This window comes from Mobula birostris, chromosome 8 (genome assembly GCF_030028105.1).
Source record: "Mobula birostris isolate sMobBir1 chromosome 8, sMobBir1.hap1, whole genome shotgun sequence".
Classification (NCBI taxonomy): Eukaryota; Metazoa; Chordata; class Chondrichthyes; order Myliobatiformes; family Myliobatidae; genus Mobula; species Mobula birostris.
In genome coordinates, this window is record NC_092377.1 from 65,403,399 (window position 1) to 65,424,836 (window position 21,438).

The 21,438-nt window shown below is 39.8% G+C and overlaps 1 protein-coding gene across 4 annotated transcripts in view; it reads left to right on the plus strand.

The window, feature by feature from the left end:
• Positions 1-21,438, plus strand: part of tiam2a (TIAM Rac1 associated GEF 2a) — a 232,047-nt gene that overhangs the window by 76,570 nt on the left and 134,039 nt on the right. For all 4 annotated transcript variants that reach the window (XR_011886842.1, XR_011886843.1, XR_011886844.1 and 1 more), the window contains exon 5: positions 8,004-8,160. Coding sequence is in view for 1 of the 4 variants with exons in the window: in XM_072265338.1 (XP_072121439.1) it covers positions 8,004-8,160 (157 nt within the window). In the remaining 3 variants the exon portion in view is untranslated. The remainder of the gene's footprint in view (positions 1-8,003; positions 8,161-21,438) is intronic.

Below are 21,438 nucleotides of genomic sequence, written 5' to 3' on the forward strand. Positions count from 1 at the left end.
TATGCATTGTAATCTCCTGCTTGATGGTAGAAAATCAAAGACAATGCTGAATGGGATGGGTGGGATCATTAATAATATTTAGGGCCCTGCTTTTGCATTGCTCCTGATAAATGTCCCAGATGGTTGATAGGGAGACCCCTATGATCCTCTCAGCTGTTATCACAGTCCTTTGTAGAGACTTCTTTCTGGTCCCTTGCTTGACTGCTCTCATACCAGATGGAGATGCAACTTTCTGGGATGCTCTAAATGGCGCTCCTGTAAAATGTAAGTTTTGGGAGGGGGTGTTGGTGGAAGCACTGCTGTCCCTTCTTGTACAGGGAAATGATATTCAGGGCTAGATGGGGTCATCCGTGACGTGAACTCCCAGGAACTTGGTGTATTTAACTCTCTCTACAGTGGAGCATGTACTCACAGGAGAGTGGTTTGTCTACACAATCCTGACGTCCATAATGAGTTCCTTTTATATTAACGGAGATCTTTTCAGGTAAAATTATCAGAAAATAAATTGCCTGCCACAAGGAAGCATTGATTATCACATATTAGTAATTAGGTGTTAGTTAAATGCTTAAAAGGTACTATAGTTGGGAGCAATAAAAACTGCAGACAAAATTCTGAAGATTAAAAATCTGCACATTAACTCAATCAAGGGCAAACTGTAAACTGGATTGTTGACTGTTGTACTATTTCCTGTTCTCTGAAGAAGTTAAGCAATATTCCTTTCCACAATTAAAATTAAAGAAGCAGATGCTTTATAGTTTTGCTCATGTGCAGATATATAGCTGTAGACCGCTTCAGGGTTTTCTATATATGAGGAAATTAAATATGCAACTTTTCTGTTTTTGCCTGCTTTAATTTCAATTATTCAATTGAATTTGGGAATAAAACCTGGAAGATTCCTGAGTGAAGCAACCAAATGAAGGTATATGTACTGAACAAACCAAAACCATTTTAAACCTTCCCTCTTAAAGCTAGTATTTAATACTTCAAAAACTCCAAAACTTTCATCTACAAATTTGAACAACAAATGCAGCTAATTACTTTTCATTTTCTCAAACAAAGCAAGCAAGAGGGGGGAAACACATCTTTTGATAGATCCTTTAGCCCACACCATGAATTTGAAAACTTAAGATCAATAACATTACTAACATTTCCCCTTCTCCAGTTCATAGGAACCAATTTCTGCTGTGTGTACAGTTGCAAGAAGAAGTTTGTGAATCCTTTGCCAAAGGGTCTCGGCGGGAAACGTTGACTACTTTTTTCACAGTTGCTGCCTGGCCTGCTGAGTTCCTCCAGCATTTTGTATGTGTCCTTTGCACGTACCTGCCTGGTTTTCTGCATTAATTACTCATAAAATGAGGTCTAATCTTCATCTAAGTCACAATATTAGACAAACAGAATCTGCCTAAAATAATAGCACACAAAAACAATTGTACTACTTCTCGTCGATACTTAGTATGTCATTTAAACAATCATAGTCTAGGTTTAAAAAAAGTATGTGAATCTCTGGGCTCGTGCCTTCTATAAAAACTATTTGGAGTCGGGTGTTCCAGTCAATCAGATGAGATTGGAGGTGTGGGTTGTGCACGTGCCCTGCCATATATATAAAAAGACACACCATGTCAGGTTACTGACAGAGCCTGCTCTTCTCAAGAAAGATCTGTTCATGTGCACCATACCTCAATCAAAGCAACTTTCAGGGCACCTTATAAGAAGAATTGTAAAGATGCATGAAGCTGGAAAAGGCTACAGAAGCACTTTTAAAGACCTGAGTGTTCATCAGTTCTCAGTAAGAGAAATTGTGTACAAATGGAGGAAATTCAGTACTGTTGCTACTCTTCATAGGAATGGGCATCCTGCAAAGATCACACCAAGAGCACAATGTGCAATGCTGAAGGACATGAAAAAGAACCCAAAGGTAACAGCAAAAGACCTGCGGAAACCTCTAAAACTTGTTAAAGTCTCTATTCATGTGTCCACTGTAAGAAAAACACTGAATAAGAATGGTGTTCATGGAAGGACATCACAGAGGAAACCACTGCTGTCCAAAAAAAAAGGATTGCCGCACGTCTTAAGTTTGCAAAGGACTACTTGGATGTTCCACAATGCTGCTTGGGCAATGTTCTGTAGACAGATGAGACAGACATTGAACTTTTTGGCAGAAATGCATACTGCTGTGTTTGGAGAAAAGAAGGCGCTGCACATCAAAACCTCATCCTAACTGTGAAGCTGGTGGAAGGAGCATCATGGTTTGGGGTTGCTTTGCTGCCTCTGGGCCTGGACAGCTTACAATACTAGACACTAGACACTAGAATACTACAGCACAGTACAGGCCCTTCGGCCCTCGATGTTGTGCTGACCTATATATACCTTAAAAAGAAGTACTAAACCCACACTACACCGTAACCCTCTAGTTTTCTTCCTTCCATGTGCCTGTCTAAGAGGCTCTTAAATACCCCTAATGTTTTAGCCTTCACCACCATCCCTGGCAAGTCATTCCAGGCACCCACAACCCTCTGTATTATTAAAAAAAACTTACCCCGATGTCTCCCCTAAACTTCCCTCCCTTAACTTTGTACATATGCCCTCTGGTGTTTGGTATTCGTGCCCTGGGAAACAGGTACTGGCTACCCACACTATCTATGCCTCTCATAATCTTGTAGACCTCTATCAAGTCCCCTCTCATCCTTCTGCACTCCAAAGTGAAAAGTCCCAGCTCTGCTAACTTTGCCTCATAAGACTTGTTTTCCAATCCAGGCAGCATCCTGGTAAATCTCCTCTGCACCCTCTCCATAGCTTCCACATCCTTTCTATAATGAGGTGACCAGAACTGAACACAATACTCTTAAGTGTAGTCTCACCAGAGATTTGTAGAGTTGCAACATGACCTCTCTACTCTTGAACTCAATCCCCCTATTAATGAAGCCTAACATCCCATAGGCCTTCTTAACTATCCTATCAACCTGTGCAGCAACCTTGAGGGATGTATAGATTTGAACCCCAAGGTCCCTCTGTTCATCCACACTTTTAAGTAACCGACCATTAACCCTGTACTCAGCCTTCTGGTTTGTCCTTCCAAAATGCATCACCTCACACTTATCTGGATTGAACTCCACCTGCCACTTTTTTGCCCAACTCTACATCCTGTCTATATCATTTTGTAACCTTCGACAACCTACAGCTCCATCCACAACTCCTCCAATCTTCATGTCATCCACAAACTTAGTTACCCATCCTTCCACCTCTTCATCCAGGTCATTTATAAAAATCACAAAGAGCAGGGGTCCCAGGACAGATCCCTGCGGCACTCCACAAGTCACTGACCTCCAGGCAGAATACTTTCCTTCCACTACTACCCTCTGCTTTCTTCCTGTAAGCCAATTTTTTTTATCCAAACAGCCAAGGTTCCACTGATCCCATGCCTCATGACTTTCTGGATGAGTCTCTCGTGGGGGACCTTGTTAAATGCCCTGCTAAAATCCATGTCGACCACATCTACCGCCCTACCCTCATCAATTTCTTTTGTTACCTCTTCAAAAAAACTCAGGCTCGTGAGGCACGACCTTCCCTTCACAAAGCCACGTTGACTATCCTTGAGTAGACTGTACTTCTCCAAATGCTCGCAGATCCTATCCTTAAGAATCCTTTCCAGTAGTTTGAGGGAACAATGAATTCAAAATTGTATCAAGACATTTTTACAGGAGAATGTAAGGGTAGTAGTCCAATTACCTAATAGAAGCTGGATGATGCAAAAAAAAACAATAATCCAAAACACAAGAGTAAATCAACAACAGAATGGTTTAAAAAGAAGAAAATCCATGTTTTGGAATGTCCAAGTCAGGGTCCAGGCTTTAACCCAATGGAGATGTTGTGGCATAACCCAGAGAGGGCTGTTCATGTAAGGTATCCCAGAAATATTGATTAACCAGAACGGTATTGTATGGACGAATGGTCTAAAGTTCCTCCTTGCTGTTGTGCAAGTATGATCAGCAGCTACAGGAAACGTTTGGTGGAGGTTATTACTGCTAAAGAAGGTTCTGCCATTTACTAAGTACAAGGGTTTGCATACTTTTTCCAACCTAGACTGTAAATGATGAAACAATGTTTTCAATAAAGGTGTGAAAGCTAACATTGTTATTAGTTTAGGCAGATTGTATTTGTCTACTATTGTGACTTAGATGAAGATCAGACCACATTTTATGAGTAGTTAATGCTGAAAGGATTCACAAACTTTTTCTTGCAACTGCACATGCATTTATTCCCCCGGATCTGTATATTTTGACTATCAGATGAATGTTGTTTGTGGGTGTTACATAACTGTAAAACTTATGCCATGTGGTGAATTTGTTCCAGCATAAAGTAGGTACATTCAGTGCTAGTTATTTAGATATCCAACATTTCAACAACTCAACATTTTTCTGCTTCATCTGCTGTGCAGCTTCATGTTAAATCCTATATTTAAAAAAAGAAATTAAAGCTCATTACTATTCCAAATTCTAGTTGATGACACTGATATCAGCATTGAATCAACTTTTACTTTGCTATAATGCACCAGGTCTAGGACTGTTTAGTAAAGTGGATATTTTCTTAGGAATATACAATATTCCTATAGTTCCACTAGGCTCCCATAGTTTTTCACTCCTCTAGCAGTCCGAAGAGAAAGTTACAGAGGTTGTTAAAGAAATGGAAAGGAAATGTCTTATCATTTGCTGTCTGCAGAGTTGGTAAACCAGTAGTTTTCTTAGTTTCATAGTACCTCTGAGCACACGTGTCCAGACTCAACCTAAAGTCAGTCACTTGACACAGTTTAATGTTGGTCAGATTGAACTGTTCTTTCCAAACAATTTCTGTGTGGAATGATATTTTACAATGATAGCATTTTTTAAAGTTTCCCTCTTGTCACTGACAGTAATTGTCACTCAGTTACACATACATTTCTATTAATGTCTGTCCAACTTTCAGTTGTAATACCGCTGTGTCTGGCAAGGATTAATTTACTGAATCAAAATGCTTTCCTGCCTTGCGCAACCTTACAAATGTTCTAGGATCCCAATGTAGCATTACAGAGTTGCCAGTTTCTCTCTTGTTCACATTTGTCCTTAAATGCATGAATTTTGTCTACTTAATTATTCCATATGACAATTTGTTCCATGTTTTTGTAACTCATTGTAAAAAAAAGATACAGTACTTCCTAAATTCCTTATGAGTGATACATTTAGGTATTTTGTACAGTATTTGGATTCCATTATTTCTATATCAGTCATATCCAAAACTGATTTTAAGGGTTTCCATTTTTTTACTGAGTTATATTTAATTATATATGCATATGTATCTTCTGGATCTTCTCCAGTCAAGTTGACTATAAAAGCTTAACTTATTGTGACAACATTAATACAGTCTCTGGCAGTAGTTGGACATAGCAAGGAGGGACTAGTTAGATATTTTCTACTTGCTATCATCCCAACTCTTATTTATTTTATCATGCTTAAACATAGTGAATCAGCTTACTCAATACATAATTTTGAAACTGGAGCTTTTCCTGTTGTGTGTTGCTCAGTTCAATGTCAAACAGTGCTTTTATTCTGTAAGGCGTTGGAGTTATGTGACTTGTACCTTTTAAAGCTCTCTTCTTCTTTCTCAACAAGAGACCCAACTTGTTCCCCTCCATCACCACCCTCCTTTGTCTGCAGGACTGGTCCTCACTCTCAGCAATTTCTCTTTCGGCTCCTTCCACTTCCTCCAAACCCACAGAGTAGCCATGAACACCCACGTGAGTCCCAGATATGCCTTCCTTTTCATTGGCTACATAGAACAGCCCATGTTCTAAGCCTTCCCAGGTAATTCTCCCCAACTCTTCCGGTGCTACATTGACAATTACATCGGTGCTGCTTCATGCACCAGTGCTGAGCGCATCAATTTCATCAACTTTGCCTCCAACTTCCACATTGTCCTTAAATTCACTTGGTCCATTTCTGACACCTCCCTCCCCTTTCTTGATCTGTCTCCATCTCTGGAGACAAACTGTTAGCTGACAACTTTTAGAAACCTACCAGTTCCCATAGTTATCTTGACTACCTCTTCCCACCCTTTCTCCTGCACAAATGCTAATCTATTTTTTCATTTCCTTCATTTCTACTGCATTTGTTCCCAGGATTCAACCTTCCTTTCCTCCACTATTGACGCTTCTGTCACCTGCATCTCCTCCATCTCCCAGTCATCCATGCTCACCGAATCTTCCTGTTGCCTCGGATTGAGTTCCTCTTGTCCTCACTTACCACCCTATGAGTCTTTGCATCCACCACATGGTTCTCTGCAACTTCCGCCATCTTCAATGGGATCCTACCACCAAACACATCTTAACTGTTCCATAGGGATCACTTCCTTCATGATACTCCTATCCATTTGTCCCTCTCCACTAATCTCCTTCCTGGCACATAAACCCTGCAAATTGCAGAAATGCTCTGCCTGCCTATTCACCTTCCCCTTTACCTCCATTCAGGGCCCCAAATTGTCTTCCAGATGAGGCAACACTTCACCTGAGAATCTGTTGGGATCATCTATTGCAGTGGTCCCCAACTTCTGGGCTGCGGACCGATACATTGCAGCGAAGAATGCAGTGGTGCAGCGGTAGTCGGAACGCACCCAGCACATTTTGAAGAAAAAGAGCCTAAATAAACAAGCTAAATAATTAGGAGCCGCCCAGCACGTAGACGTCGGCCCAGATCAGAGGCAACACAATCGGCAATCGCTGCACCACTGCATTCTTCGCGGCAATGTATCGGTCCGCGGTCTGGAGGTTGGGGACCACTGATCTATTGTAGCCGCTGTTCCGAATGCGACCGCCTCTACATTGGTGAGACCCGATGTAAGCTGGGCAACTGATTTGTCAAGCACCTCTGCTCTATTCACCTGAAAGTGGGATTTCTTGGTGCCCAATCATTTTAATTCCAATCCCTATTCCCATTCTGACATATTGGTGCATGGCCTCCCCTTATTGCCATGATGAGGCCATTCATGGTGGACAAGCATAACCTCATTCCATATAGGTAGCCTCCAATCTGATGCCATTTCTCCTTTCGATAGTTTTTCTTCCCCACCCCCTTCCCTCTTCTATTTCCCACTCTGTCCTCTTGCCTCTTCTTTTTACCTGCCTATCACTTCCTCCTGGTGCCCCTCCTTCCCTTTCTCGCATGGTCCACTCTCTTCTATCAGATTCCTCCTTCTCCAGCCCTTTGCCTTTCCCATCTACCTATCTTTACTTGTCACTTTCTAGCTGGTCCTTCTTTCCCTCCCCCCTATTTGTTTATTCTGGCATCCTCTCCCTTTTCCAGTCCTGAGAAAGGGTCTCAGTCTGAAATGTTAACTTGTTTATTCATTTCCATACATGCTGCCTGACCTGCTGAGTTCTTTCACCATTTTGAGTGTGTTGCTTTGGATTTAGAGCATCTTGCAGAATCTCTTGTGTTTGCACCTTTAATGGCAGTGGTCTTATTTGTTCTCCAACGGACAAACTTTAAAATGTTCTTATATTTGAATTATTTTTTGTAGGGCTAATAGTTTCTCAGAAGGCCAATGACAGGCTAGAAGTCATATTACCTCAGCACCCAAAAAACACTTTTTTAGTGTGGATTTGGATTTTGGTGTTAACCATGTAAGACTTACAGAACAAATTTGGTTACAATAAACAGAATTCTCTTATAAACCAGTGTGCAAAGGTTTTTAATTTCCCGATCTGATCACTCAGGAGACTCTTCATTTGGTTCTGCAGTATAGTTTTTTTGCCCCTTTCCTCAACCTCCACAAAAATAACAATTCAAACAAGCCATAGGAAGGACATGCCAATTTTACTGTATTATAACAAGTTTCTTTAAAATAAAAATTCCAAACTTTATCAATGGTTTTGGTTCATTTGAAAAAAAAAATTTCCTCGTATTTCAATGTGTATGAAATAGTCAAGCTACTGGTTATTAGTGCAATCTAATGACCAATCGATGTGTATTTTACAGAGCAAAGTGGTGCGGGTACTGAACCTGTGGCAGAAGAATGGTGTATTCAAAAGTGAGGTCATACAGCCACTTCTGGATTTGGCAACAGGGATTCCACCGCCCTCTGTTACCCCTGCTATTGCCAGTACTGCAGCAACTGTGAGCAGCAACACACCAGGTAGCAGTCTTACAGCAGCAGCACAGATTAATATTTATTGATTAAGTGGAAATCAAAATAATTTGGAACTTGAATCTTAATAGTTGGCAGTTTTTGCATGCACTTGTAATTTATTTTTCTTGGTTTCCATTGCCTCTAGTAATGCCAGCCTAACTGATGATGTGTGTGTGTATGTATGTATGTGTCAATTCCCATCATTGCCTGTAAGGAGTTTCTTCTCCCTGTGACTGTGAAGGTTTCATCCGGGTGCTCCAGTTTCCTCTCACATTCCAAAGAATTGTGGTTAAGGGTTCATGCTGTGTTGGCACCAGAAGCATGGTGACATTTGTGGGTTGCTCAGCGCAATCCTCGCTGATTTGATTTGGCACAAACAGCAGATTTCACTGTATACCTTGTATATGTGACAAAGCTGTTCTTAATCTTACAATTCCCATTCTTGCAGAAATAGTGTGAAATAGAGTTCATAGTGAACTCACTTGGAGAGTGTGTTTTAAAAAGTATACTATATACCTCATTTATTTCCTCTCTTTTTCATTTCATAGCCATATTTCTTTAGAACACCAATCGTATTACAGCCTGGTCAAGGAAACTGGACTTGTGTCATTAAAAGCAAGCCAAATGAAGGGCAGGGGATTTGTTGAGTTTACTTAATAATTATTTAAGTGGAACACTCTGGTTCCGTCGGCTGCATAAATCAAGGGAAGACAATCTCTGGCCCCGCCAAACGTGTGAAATTGAGGTGCGAGCCCATCCGAAACCCCATGTGTGTGGATGCTGCATGATTTGTTACTCTGTTACAAATAAGTATCATGAAATAACAGATAGTACACCACATGCAATTAACAATTTCAAATTAGACTAAAGGGTTAGTAAAGAAATAGCGAAAAAGAACAAAAGGCCCTATTTTAATGTACGCGAGTTGTTTCCCCTTCACCAATCCTCCTTCAGTCTCCCTGGGCTTCATCAGATCATGACCCCACTCCCTGGGTCAAGTCCTATGGCCTCTTCTCTCTGCCATCGTCTTCCTTCATCTCCCACCGAACAAAACACCCAGTTCACCCCGGTGACAGGCACATAACAGGAAAGCGCACTCCCTTCATTGGATGGCTCACATTCCAAAGCACCCATTATCTCTAACCATGACCCAAATACTGCTTTACAGAAAGACCATTACGTTAGCAGCGAAACCTTTCCCAGGATGTTACATAAGTTTAAAGTAAATTTATTATCAAAGTACATATATATCACCATATACAACCCTGAGATTAATTTTCCATCTGTCATACTCAGCAAATCTATAGAATAACAACAACTGGATCGAAGAAAGATCAACTAAAGTGCAGAAGACGAATATAAATAAATAGCAACAAGTAATGAGAATATGTAAAAACAAGATTAGTGTCATTTACAATACAAGTTTAGTGCAAAACAAAAACTTTTTCACTGGCTTGTAAGTGCAAACTTGACAATCTACCTAACTAAATTGACATTGTAGAGCAGCTTCGACTAATTTTTGTTTCCATCAAAACAGTCTTGATAGTGGCTGCAATAAGTTTTGAAGCAGAATTTTGCAAATATTTTCCTGTTTTATATATGCCTCACAAGGTATATATGTGTCTGGCTAGACAGGCATTTATTTCCCCTCTTGTACATAAATATGCCTGAATTGTGAGAGTCACTTTGAGTTTGGTGCATATTTAGGTTATTTTGTTAAATGTATGGGAATAAGAATACTGGAGAATTTGGGTATTTCATACACAAAACTCATTAAAAGGTGATGCACGGATCTATAAGCATTCAAGTATCTTTATGAAGGTGTACAAAACTAAGCAGTTTCTGCTTCAAATAATGCAGTGTTTTCTAGGCACCACAGCTCAAAAAAATCTATTTTGAACTTGGATGTGATACTGCATGGATTCTCCAAATTGATAGTGCTACCTGAAGTATTAAACAATGAACAATTTTGAATTTCCTTGTAGATAGTTCACAGTACTAATAAAAAAATCATAAAATTTTGTTCTCTTGCATCTATGAAGAATATCAGGATGTAATCTTAGAAAGTCTTTTTTGAAAAGTTATATGATAACATTGCGGTTGGCGCCGTGCTATTACAGCTGGAGACGTCTGGAGTTCAGAGTTCAATTCCGGTGCTGTTCTGTAGCAGAGTCTCTGTACATACACTAATGGAATGCATGGGTTTTCTCTGGGTCCTCTAGTTTCTTCCCACCATCCAAAGACATATCGTGTAGGTTAATTGGTCATTGTAATTTCTCCATGATTAGGTTGGGGTTAATTGGTTTTGTTGGGTGTTGCTGGAGGTGCTGTGGCTGAAAGGACCTACTGTAAAATAAAGGGCACATTTTTAAATTAGAATTCGCCTCAAAGGCTGGATCGATTAATATTTCAAGCTGATGGTCATTTTTCCAAAGTAAAAGTATCAGGGGAAACTGGAAACGAAGGTGGATAAACTGAGATGAGACATAGATCAGCCAAGATATTAATTTTCATTTATATAGTGCCTGTAACACTGTAAAATATCCTGAGGCATATCAAAGAAATGCCAGCAAGTAGAATATCACAGAAGGCATATGAGAAATTAGAAGTGTTCACCTGAAGCACAGTCAAACTTCTAATTAATTTAAGAGCAAAAGTGGAAGGATTTAGTGTCGATTCCAGTATTCCAAATGGTCCTTGCTGTGTATTTATAGCTTCAATAATATGGGTAAGAAGTTGCATTTGTTTTGCAAAGAAAAAATCAAATTTATTTACTTGTTTCATGGAACTGGAATATTATCACAGTTCCTCACTGATAGACAACTCTTGCCTCAATCTTAGAGTACTCTTGTATTGTAGATGTGAAGGTAATTTTCTTGCCTTGTATTGCAAGTTTTAGTTTAGGTTGTCTTTTATAAGCATTGATAATGAAGCTTTGAATGGAGTCCAATATGGAACACTTTGGATATTAAAATGGATTTTAAAAAATGCTGAGCCCTGAAGTTCCAGCAAATAGCATCTGGTGCTGGATTTATTAAAGTTAACATAAGCAAGAACTTTTTACTTCAAAAATGCCACTCACCTTATATAAATCTCTTAATACTTCATGATTTTAGAGGAAATGCGAGGAAAATGTAGAATTTTTCTAAAAGTTTTAGAGTATTTTTTGGTTTAGTAATTTTGTGATTTTGCGTTATTTATGCAAGAAAAAGTAAGTTGCAAATCAGACTTGTCTTACAACCATTAACGTAAACTTAATGAAACGTATAATGAATAAAATAATTATCTTCAAGAACAAATTACTTTAACATAAGATGTTTTAGTTTAAAAAATATGAAATTCAAGGCAAGTGAAGTACATAAAGGAAACAAACACCGACGCTCTAAATATACTTGTTGCAGCAAGTATTCACTACATTTATTAATGAATTAGATAACACAGAGAGCCATATATCTAAGTTTGCCAATGGCACAAATACTGATGGGCATTAGTAGTTTGGTCAGAAATATAAAACAACATTAATCAAGAAAAACAATTAAAGCCGTAGATTTTAGAAATGTAAAATAAAAGCAAAATGCTGAATATAATCAACAAACCAGAGAACAGAGAAACTGTGGAAAGAGAAATAGCATTTATGTTTTGATTTAAAACCCTTTGTCAGATATGATGGAAGTCTCAAACTGTTTAAGTGAATTCAGGTAGAATCAAAATTTTTAAGAAATGAAGTTATCCTTTCCCTCCATCAAACCCTTAATATCTCATCTAAAGGACAGCACTTCTTTCATTGTTTTAGGCTATATCAGTGTACTGAATTGCTTTGATACAGCTTTCTAACTCAGAGGAGCTGATGTTACCAACTAAGCAGCAGCTAATGCTAAATAGGCTATGAATGCCATTTTTTAAACAAATAGTTACATTTGGAGTACTACTGTCAATTTTTCAATAGAGTGTTAGAAGAGTAATGATGCTGATGGTTTTGTAACTTAAAATTTTTAACTCTGAGGAAAAAATTGATAAGCTGGACTTAAACACGAGGAAATCTGCAGATGCTGGAAATTCAAGCAACGCACACAAAAAATACTGGTGAACACAGCAGGCCAGGCAGCATCTATAGGAAGAGGTACAGTTGACGTTTTGGGCAGCATCTATAGGAAGAGGTGCAGTCGGCAGGGCTGACGAAGGGTCTCGGCTCGAAGTGTCAACTGTACCTCTTCCTATAGATGCTGTCTGGCCTGCTGCGTTCACCAGCATTTTTTGTGTGTGTAAGCTGGGCTTATTTTCTTTTGAAATGGAGGCAGCTAGAATGCAAGACTACTCTGGCTAATTCTTTTCCGAACACAGATGTCATCCTGTACTCAAAAAAAGATTTCTAGTATGGTTGCAAGAAGCAGGTTATATCTATGATTTCCTTGGTATTTAGATTTTCATTCCACTTTTTTAAGCTTGTTGACTTTGTTGCTAAAGTTGGTGAATCTTTTTGTCTTTGCTTTAACATTGAAAACCATAAAGTTCTGAGCACTCTTGTTCTGATTTAGTGGAAGTATTTTGCAATCTTTTGAGCTCCGTGAATTGCATTATTTGAATCCCTTAAATAATTCTTTCCTGTGTCACTAATATGTTTATCCTTTCAAACTTACTTCCTAAACTGATACATCTTTGCTCTCTTTTGATAAATTCCTTCAAAATGTCTGTTGCTGCAAAGTGCCTGGTAAGTTTTCTGTGTAGGACAATGTAGTTAGGATATACTACACATTGCTAAGTGTTAAATATGCTGACAAAAATAAGTCACATAAAATTACTGACAAAAGCACCGTGCAAGGCTTTTAAACTTTTCCAAATAATCAATTTTGTTAAATATATCTTTTAAGATGGTGTTAATTTCTTTAATAGCACAGTATGAATGCAGGCCAACCATCTATATTGCTCCAAATAAGGCAGTGCAAAATTCTGTAACTCATTTCATTTATGGTTATGCTTTTATAAAAAGCATTGCTGAGGAGTGCACAAAAATTTGTGTGTTTTTCTCCATTGATAAAAGAATTTCAGAAACTGAATAGCACTGGCCAAATCTAATAGCATATTATAACTTCTTTCTCACACCTGGATCTTCAGTGTTTCTCACACATGGAGGAGCAACACCTCATATTTCATCTAGGTATCCTCCAACCTGATGGCATGAACATCAATTTCTCTAATTTCCCCCTCATGCACCTCTTTTTCCATTCCTCATCGTGGCTCCTCCTTACCCTGTCTTTTCTCACCTGCCCATCGCCTCCCTCTGATGCCCCTCCTCCTTCCCTTTCTCCCATGGTCCACTGTCCACCCCTATCAGATTCCCCTTGCTTTAACCTTTTACCTTTTCTGCCGATCAGCTCCCAGCTTCTTCAATCCCTCCTCTCCCACCTACCCACCCACCTTCTCCTTCGCTTTGTTTCACCCGTCACCTGCCAGCTTGTACTCCTTCCCCCTCCCTCCACCTTATTCTGGCTTCATCCTTCTTCCTTTCCAGTCTTGATGAAGGGTCTACTCAGCCCAATACGTTGACTGTTTATTCCTCTCCATCGCTACTGCCTAACCTGCTGAGTTTCTCCAGCACTTTGTCTGTGTTGCTGCTCAGGTGATATGTTTTTGTCAACAACAGTCATTTTTCATAACAAAAGCTGAATTTAGTTATTCATATTTCTCAGAGATTTAATACACTGAAGCTTTACTACACTGGAGTTATCAGTCCGTTTCCCCAGATCTGCAAAATAAGGCGTCAACTCTCAAATCTTCTGGTTTAAAATTAAGATTACCATCAGCATGAGATCTAGCTATCTCCGTGGTCAAATTCAGTTGTGTTGCATCTTACCAGCCTATTTTTTTCTCCACTGAGAAAGGGGATTGACAATTTTAGCACCTCAACCAGAAGAGAAAGATGTTTGTATTTACTTTTCAGGGTCTGTGCTCTGGCAAGGCTGGCAATATATTATCCAACCCTTAATGCCACTGAGAAGGGGTTGATGAGCCCCCAGGTTCCACTGCAGTCTGCTTGGTGGAGGTACTACTTAATGGTTTTGGCTGGGGAGTTCCAGGCTTTGGACACAGTGGAGGTGAAGAAATGGAGACAGAATGGTGTGTAGCTTTGTGACAGTGCCTCTATGCATCATTTATACTTATCGTTCTTCAAGGTAGAAGCTGTATGTTTGCTAGGTGTTGTGACAGTAGCTGATGTGATAAACTGCAGTGTTTTTAAATGGTATAGACCCTCGCAGTGATGCACTGGTGCTGAAGGGAATGAATGATTATAATGATGGATGAGATACCAGACAATCAGAATGCTTGGTCCCCAATGTTGCTGTTGAGTATTTTTCATTGTATGGTATGCAAACAGGTCATTTAGTCCACCACATCCGTACTGACCATCATGCCTATTCTATACTAATCCAACTTGTCTACATTAATTCCATAACCCTCGATGTCTTGTTCATTCAGTCACTTGTCCAGATTCATCTTAAAGGTTAATACTGTCCCTACCTCCTTCACCAGTCCTCTGGCAGTTCGTTCTAGATACTAGCTACTCTTTGTGTTGCTACCTCTCAGATCCTCTTTAAACCTCTGTCCTCTAGCTTTAGGTACCCTTACCATGGGAAACAAGCTCTTGACTATCCACTCTATCTAGGTCTCTCAATTTTATATACCTCTTGTGTTACCTCTTGGTCTTCACTTCTGGGAAAAGAGAGCTTGCCTGTCGAATCTCTCCTTGTAACTCAAGCCCTCACTCTCAGCAACATCCTTGTGAATCTTGTCTGCGCTCTATCTTAATGACATTCATCTTGTGTGGAATCCAGAACACGCAATTCTCCAAATGTAGTCTAACAAACACTTAATACTCAGGAACACCCACAACACGCTGGAGGAACTCAGCAGGTCGGGCAGCATCCGTGGAAATGATCAGTCAACGTTTCGGGCTGGAACCCTTCATCAGAACTGAAGAGGGAAAGGGCAGAGGCTCTATAAAGAAGGTGGGGGGAGGGTGGGAAAGAGAAGGCTGGTAGGTATCAGGTGAAAAACCAGTAAGGAGAAAGATAAAGTGGTGGGGGAGGGGAAGCAGGGAGGTGATAGGCAGGAAAGATGAAGAAGAAATAGGGAAAGCACAATGGGTAGTAATTCTCAGGTGATGAAGACAAGCACGCGATACCCTCTCTTCACAACTTGTCTGCCTGGGTTCACGTTTTCGGGGAGCCACTTACTGTTACATCCAGGTCTCTGTATTCAGTAACACCATTCACGGTGTACATTATAACCCTCCACTGCTACCCAGTTGGCAAGCTTACCCTGGATCCATGTGATCTAACCTTGCAGACCAGCCTAACTTGTGGTGCCTATTAAAGGCCCTGTAGATGAAATTTGCTGCTTTGTTCTCATCAATCTTCATGGCCACCTTGTTTTAAAAAAAAACTCAAGATTGGTAAGACATGATTTCCCACACACAAGACCATGCTGGCAAACTCCTGGTCAGTCCTTTTCTTTCTGAATGCAAATGAATCCTGTGTATTAAAATCCCTTCCAATGACTTTCACACTGATGTATAGCTCAGCAGCCTGTGGTTCCCTGGCTTATCCCTGCTGTCCTTAGATAAAAATCACATTGGTTATTTTCAAGTCTTATGGTTTCTTACTTGTGGCTGATGAAAAGTCTCTACCAGGGCTCTTAACAATTTCCTCCCTTGCTTCCCAAAATATTGTAGGATACATCTGGACAAGTCCTAGGGATTTATCCATGTTTGTGCCTTAAGACCTCCAGCACTACTTTCTTTGTAATGCTGATTATGTTCCAGGATATCACTTATCCCTTCCCTGAGCTTACTAACTTCCATGTCTTTCACTGTAAATATGGATGCTAAATATTCTTTTAAGACCTCACTGTGTCTCCATATATACTGATCTTTAAGGAGGCTTTCTGTTCCCCCAAATTCTTAATATAACACAATAGCAAAATGAAAAATACAGTTGCAAGAAAAAGTATGTGCACCCTTTGTAATTACCTGGTTTTCTGTATGATCTTCACCTGTCACAGTAATGGATAAACACAATCTGCCTAATCCAAGAACACACAAACAATTGTACTTTTCATTTCTTTATTGAACACATTGTTTAATTATTCACAGTGCAGGCTGGAAAAACTATGTGAACTCTTGTATTTAATAACTGGTAGAACCTCCTTTAGCAGCAATAACCTACAGCAAACGTTTCCTGTAGTTGCTGATCAGACTTGCACAACGGCGATGAGGAATTTTAGGCCATCCCCCCATACAAAACTGTTTCAGTTCATTGATATTTCTGGGATACCTTGCATGAACAGCCCTTTTTAGGTCATGCCACGGCATCTCCATTGGGTTAAGGTTTGGAATCTTGACTTGACCATTCCAAAACACAAATTTTCTTCTTTTTAAACCATTCAGTTGTTGACTTAATCTTGTGTTTTGGATCATTGCTTGTTGCATCATCCAACTTCTATGAAGCTTCAGGTGATGGACTGACATCCTCCTGTAAAATGCCTTGATGCAATTTTGAATTCATTGTTAGCTCGACGATTTGCAAGCTGTCCAGACTCTGAGGCAGTAAAGCAGCCCCTAACCATGATGCCCCATCCACCCTGCTTCACAGTTGGGATAAAATTTTGGTGTTGGTGTGCAGTGCCCTTTTTTCCTCCAAACATAGCAGTGTGCATTTCTGCCAAAAGGTTCAACATTTGTCTCATCTGTCCACACAATATTGTCCCAAAGGTGGTGTAGAACATCCAGGTGGTCTTTTGCAAACTTGAGATGTGTAGCAATGTCTTTTTTTTTTGGGGTAGTGGTTTCCTCTGTGGTTTCCTTTCATGAACATCATTTGTGTTGTGTTTTTCTGCAGGTCTTTTACTGTTATCCTTGGGTCCTTTTTCACCTCCTTCAGCATTGCATGTTGTGCTCTTGGTATGATCTTTGCAGGGCGCCTATTCCTAGGGAGAGCAGCAATAGTATTGAATTTCTTTCATTTGCAGACGATTTCTCTTACTGTTTACTGATGAACACTCAAGTCTTTGGAAATGCTTTTGTAGCCTTTTCCAGCTTCATGCATCTTTACAAATCTGCTTGTAAGGTCTGCTGAAAATTGTTTGGATCAAGGCATGGTGCACATAAACAGATCTTCCTTGTAGGCTCTGTCGGTAACCTGACTTAGTGTGTCTTTTTTTATATAGTGCAGGGCACCTGTACAACCTACACCTTGAATCTCATCTCATAGATCGGAACACCTGACTCTAAAGAGCTTTTGTAGATGGCATTATCCTGGAGGTTCACATACTTTTTTGAACCTAGACGGTGATTGTTTAAATGGTGTACTCAGTATTGACAAGAAGAAGTACAATTGTTCATTTATTACTATTTTAGGCAGATTATCTTTGTCTATTATTGTGATTTAGATGAAGTCCAGACCACATTTTATGAGTAATTAATTCAGAAAGCTAGGTAATTGCAAAAGGGTACACAAACCTTTTCTTGGAACTGTATTGGGGCAACTACACTATTCACCTTCAGTTTCCAGAATCAGGAATGATAGTTCTGGGAGAAACATTATTTTGGTCAAATTCAGAATTGCCCTAGTACATCACATGGTACTCAGTATGCAACTGGAACAAAATTGCTAACTTATTGATCTCCCAAAGGCATTGTTAAGTACCACTGACCCACACCCCCCCCCCAACCCCAGTAGGAATTAGAACAGTAAGTGTGTAGGGAATTCAATATCCAGTAGGACAGTCTTAATCTGAAATCCTGACTTCCTGTTTCCTCCACAGCTGCTGCTCTAATTGCTGAGTTTCTGCAGGGGTTTGCTTGTTTTTGTTTGCTCCAGATTCCAGCATCTATAGTCTCTAGTTTCAGCAAAACTAGGGAAAGTTGGCGATGAGTGATACTAAGGAGTGGAGTCACAGTTCTACAGCACAGAAAAAGGCCCTTCACCTAAACTGTCCAAGTTGTCTCCCTAAGCAAGTCCCATGGGCCTTTAGCCCATATCTCTCTAAACCTGTCTTTTTTTTTCCTTTTTTAATTTTTATTTTTATTTGGATAAGGAATTCACAAATATCATGTACTTTTTTCACACATATAACCTTTTCCATTTTTTTATATGTATAAAACTACAATTATTTATACATTCTTAAGTACACATTGAGATGATATAAAAGGAAAATAAACACTTAAATAGATAGTTATGTACTGTGGTAAATCTAACCTATTAGGCTAAGTAATGGAATTAGTTGTTAAGAAAAATGGTAATAATAGTTTCTATATAACCCTTCTGTACCATTTCCACTGGTCCAAAATGTTGTACATAAGCCTATGTAACAACCATTGTAGGTGTTTATATCCTAATTTGTTCATGCTTGCTCCTGCCCGCCGACATAATTATCCAATCCCTATGTACTTATTTACTTAATTTTTTCATTTTTTTATCCCTTTCCCAGATCTTTCCCTTTACTAGTGTTAATTCTCTATTTTCCAAAAGAAAACAAAAAAAAAGACATTTAGTCTAGGGGTGCTTACGTTAGCAATATTACTGTGTTGATGAGAAGAGCAGTATAAATCATTAGGAGAGTCATCTAAAGTCTGCTCGCATTGGGGTTATATATTCAATCCATTTATTCCAGATTTGATAAAATTTTTCTTTTTGAATTCTCAGGGAGTAAGTCAACTTTTCCATTTTAAATATTTCCAAGATAATTTCGTACCAATCTTCTAATGTAGGTGGTATTGGATTTAGCCATTTTCTAGTGATTGATTTTTTACTTGCCGCTAAGAGGGCCTGCAGCAACTTTATATCTTCCTGTCTTAAACCTGTCTTATCCAAATATTGTCTTAGTGCCTTTTAAATGTTGATGTTTAAATCAACATCACAATTCCTTTACTCAGTGACCTGACTTATGAAGACAAACACACCAAATGCCTTCTTCACCACCCATTCTTCCTGTGTTTCTACTTTCAGAGAATCATGTACCTGGCCACCAGGTCTCTGTTCTACAGTATGCTCCAGGGCCCGACCATTTACTGTGCAACTCCAGCCCTGGTTTAACTTGCCAAAATGCGACACCTTGCACTTGTCCAAGTTTTATTTTATTTAGCAGTACAACGCGGAGTAGGTCTTTCCAGTCCTTTGAGCCACGCCATCCCAGCAACTCCACAACCCTGATTAACCCTGACCTAATCACGGGGCAATTACAATGATTAATTAACTTACCCAATACATCTTTGCACTGGGGGAGGAAACCAGAGCACTGTAGAAAACAAGGAATCTGTAAGGTTCCTTACAGAACAGCGCCGGAATTGAATGCCAGAACAACTCAAGCTGTAATAACATGGTGCTAACCACTTTCCTACTATAGCACCATTCTTTGGCCCACTTTGCCAATTGATCACTGTCCATTGTACCACAAATTTTGGTATCATCTGTAGACTTAGTAACCATGCCAACTATTTCTCATTCACATTGCTAATGTAGATGACAAACAACAGTGGATTCACTGCCAATCCCTGTGGCACACCATTGGTCCTGGACCTTCAGTCTGGAAAAACATCCAACACTCTATTGCATCTTCTGACTCTTCCACCGAGCCAATTTAATATCATACTGGTTACCACACTCTGGGTTCCAAGTGATCTGACTTTCTGGACTAATCTTTCATGTAAACATGAAAATGTTGTGCTGTGATGTACGTGACATTAACATGATCTGTAGTTATTTAATTGGGTGTGAAGACTAGTCGTGCCCAAACATCTCATTGATATTAGTCATATGTTTGAGCAGTAGATAGGTACCACTGACTGCAAAGATCAGTTTTGGTCAATTGATCTTTTACATTTTCTCTATTTGCCTTGACTGTCTGATGATACTGAAGAGAGCTGGACCATACACATCTATACACACATCCTTATACAGATGTGCAGTTGGGAGCATCCTAACATGCTGCATCACTGCATGGTACAAAAACTGCACTGTGGCAGATAGGAAGGCTCTACAACAGGTTGTCAAACTTTCCAACTCATCAGTGGCACTGGCTTACCCACCATCAAGGACATGTATACTGAAAGGTGTGGGAGAAGGGCTAGTAAAATCATGAAGGATCGCACCACTCTGCTCATGGACTGTTTGTCCCTCCTCTCATTAGGGAAGAGGCTATGTAGCATCCATGCTAGGACCATCAGACTCAAAAACTGTTACTTTCCGCAAGTAGTAGGGCTGATCAACACTACACCCACGAACCCACCCCCCCCCCAATACCACCACCACCACTACTTTGTCATTTCTTCTCAGAGGCATGTTATGTACAGACAGTCCTGTGGCTAACATCATTTTATGACATACAAATAGTCCATAAGCAATCTTGTGTATTTTTATTTATTGTGGTTTTTTATAATCTTTCTTTTTTTTTACTGTGCTCCAGGCTAACAATGGTTTCATTCTCCTTTGCGCATGTACACTGGAAATGATATTAAACAATCTTGAATCTTTAAATATTGGGGATATGACGTGCCTTTTGATAAAAATACTTTGACGTTCACTCTTCAGTGCTAATCAATCCTTCACTCTTGGTCCCTGATTTTGTCCTTCAGTTCTCTTCTGTTTCTATGTAAATCTATGTGTCATTATCCAAAGACAACAAATTGTATTAGCGATGCTTTAAACAAAAAACATACTTCTGTACTGTGATTTCATGCTCTGGACTAAGTATTTCTCTTGCAGCCTTTCAGCAGTGTTCATTTCTTCAGTCATATTTGATCCCTCGTCCTGATGGACTTACAATAATGGCCTCCAACTTAATGCATGTTAGTGTGCAACACACATCAAAGTTGCTGGTGAACGCAGCAGGCCAGGCAGCATCTCTAGGAAGAGGTACAGTCGACGTTTCGGGCCGAGACCCTTCGTCAGGACTAACTGAAGGAAGAGTTAGTAAGAGATTTGGAGGGGGGAGGGGGAGATCCAAAATGATAGGAGAAGACAGGAGGGGGAGGGATGGAGCCAAGAGCTGGACAGGTGATTGGCAAAGGGGATATGAGAAGATCATGGGACAGGAGGTCTGGGGAGAAAGACGGGGGGGGGGGACCCAGAGGACGGGCAAGGGGTATAGTCAGAGGGAGAAAAAGAGTGAGAGAAAGAATATGTGTATAAAAATAAGTAATGAATGGGGTACGAGGGGGAGGTGGGGCATTAGCGGAAGTTAGAGAAGTCGATGTTCATTCCATCAGGTTGGAGGCTACCCCAGGCGGAA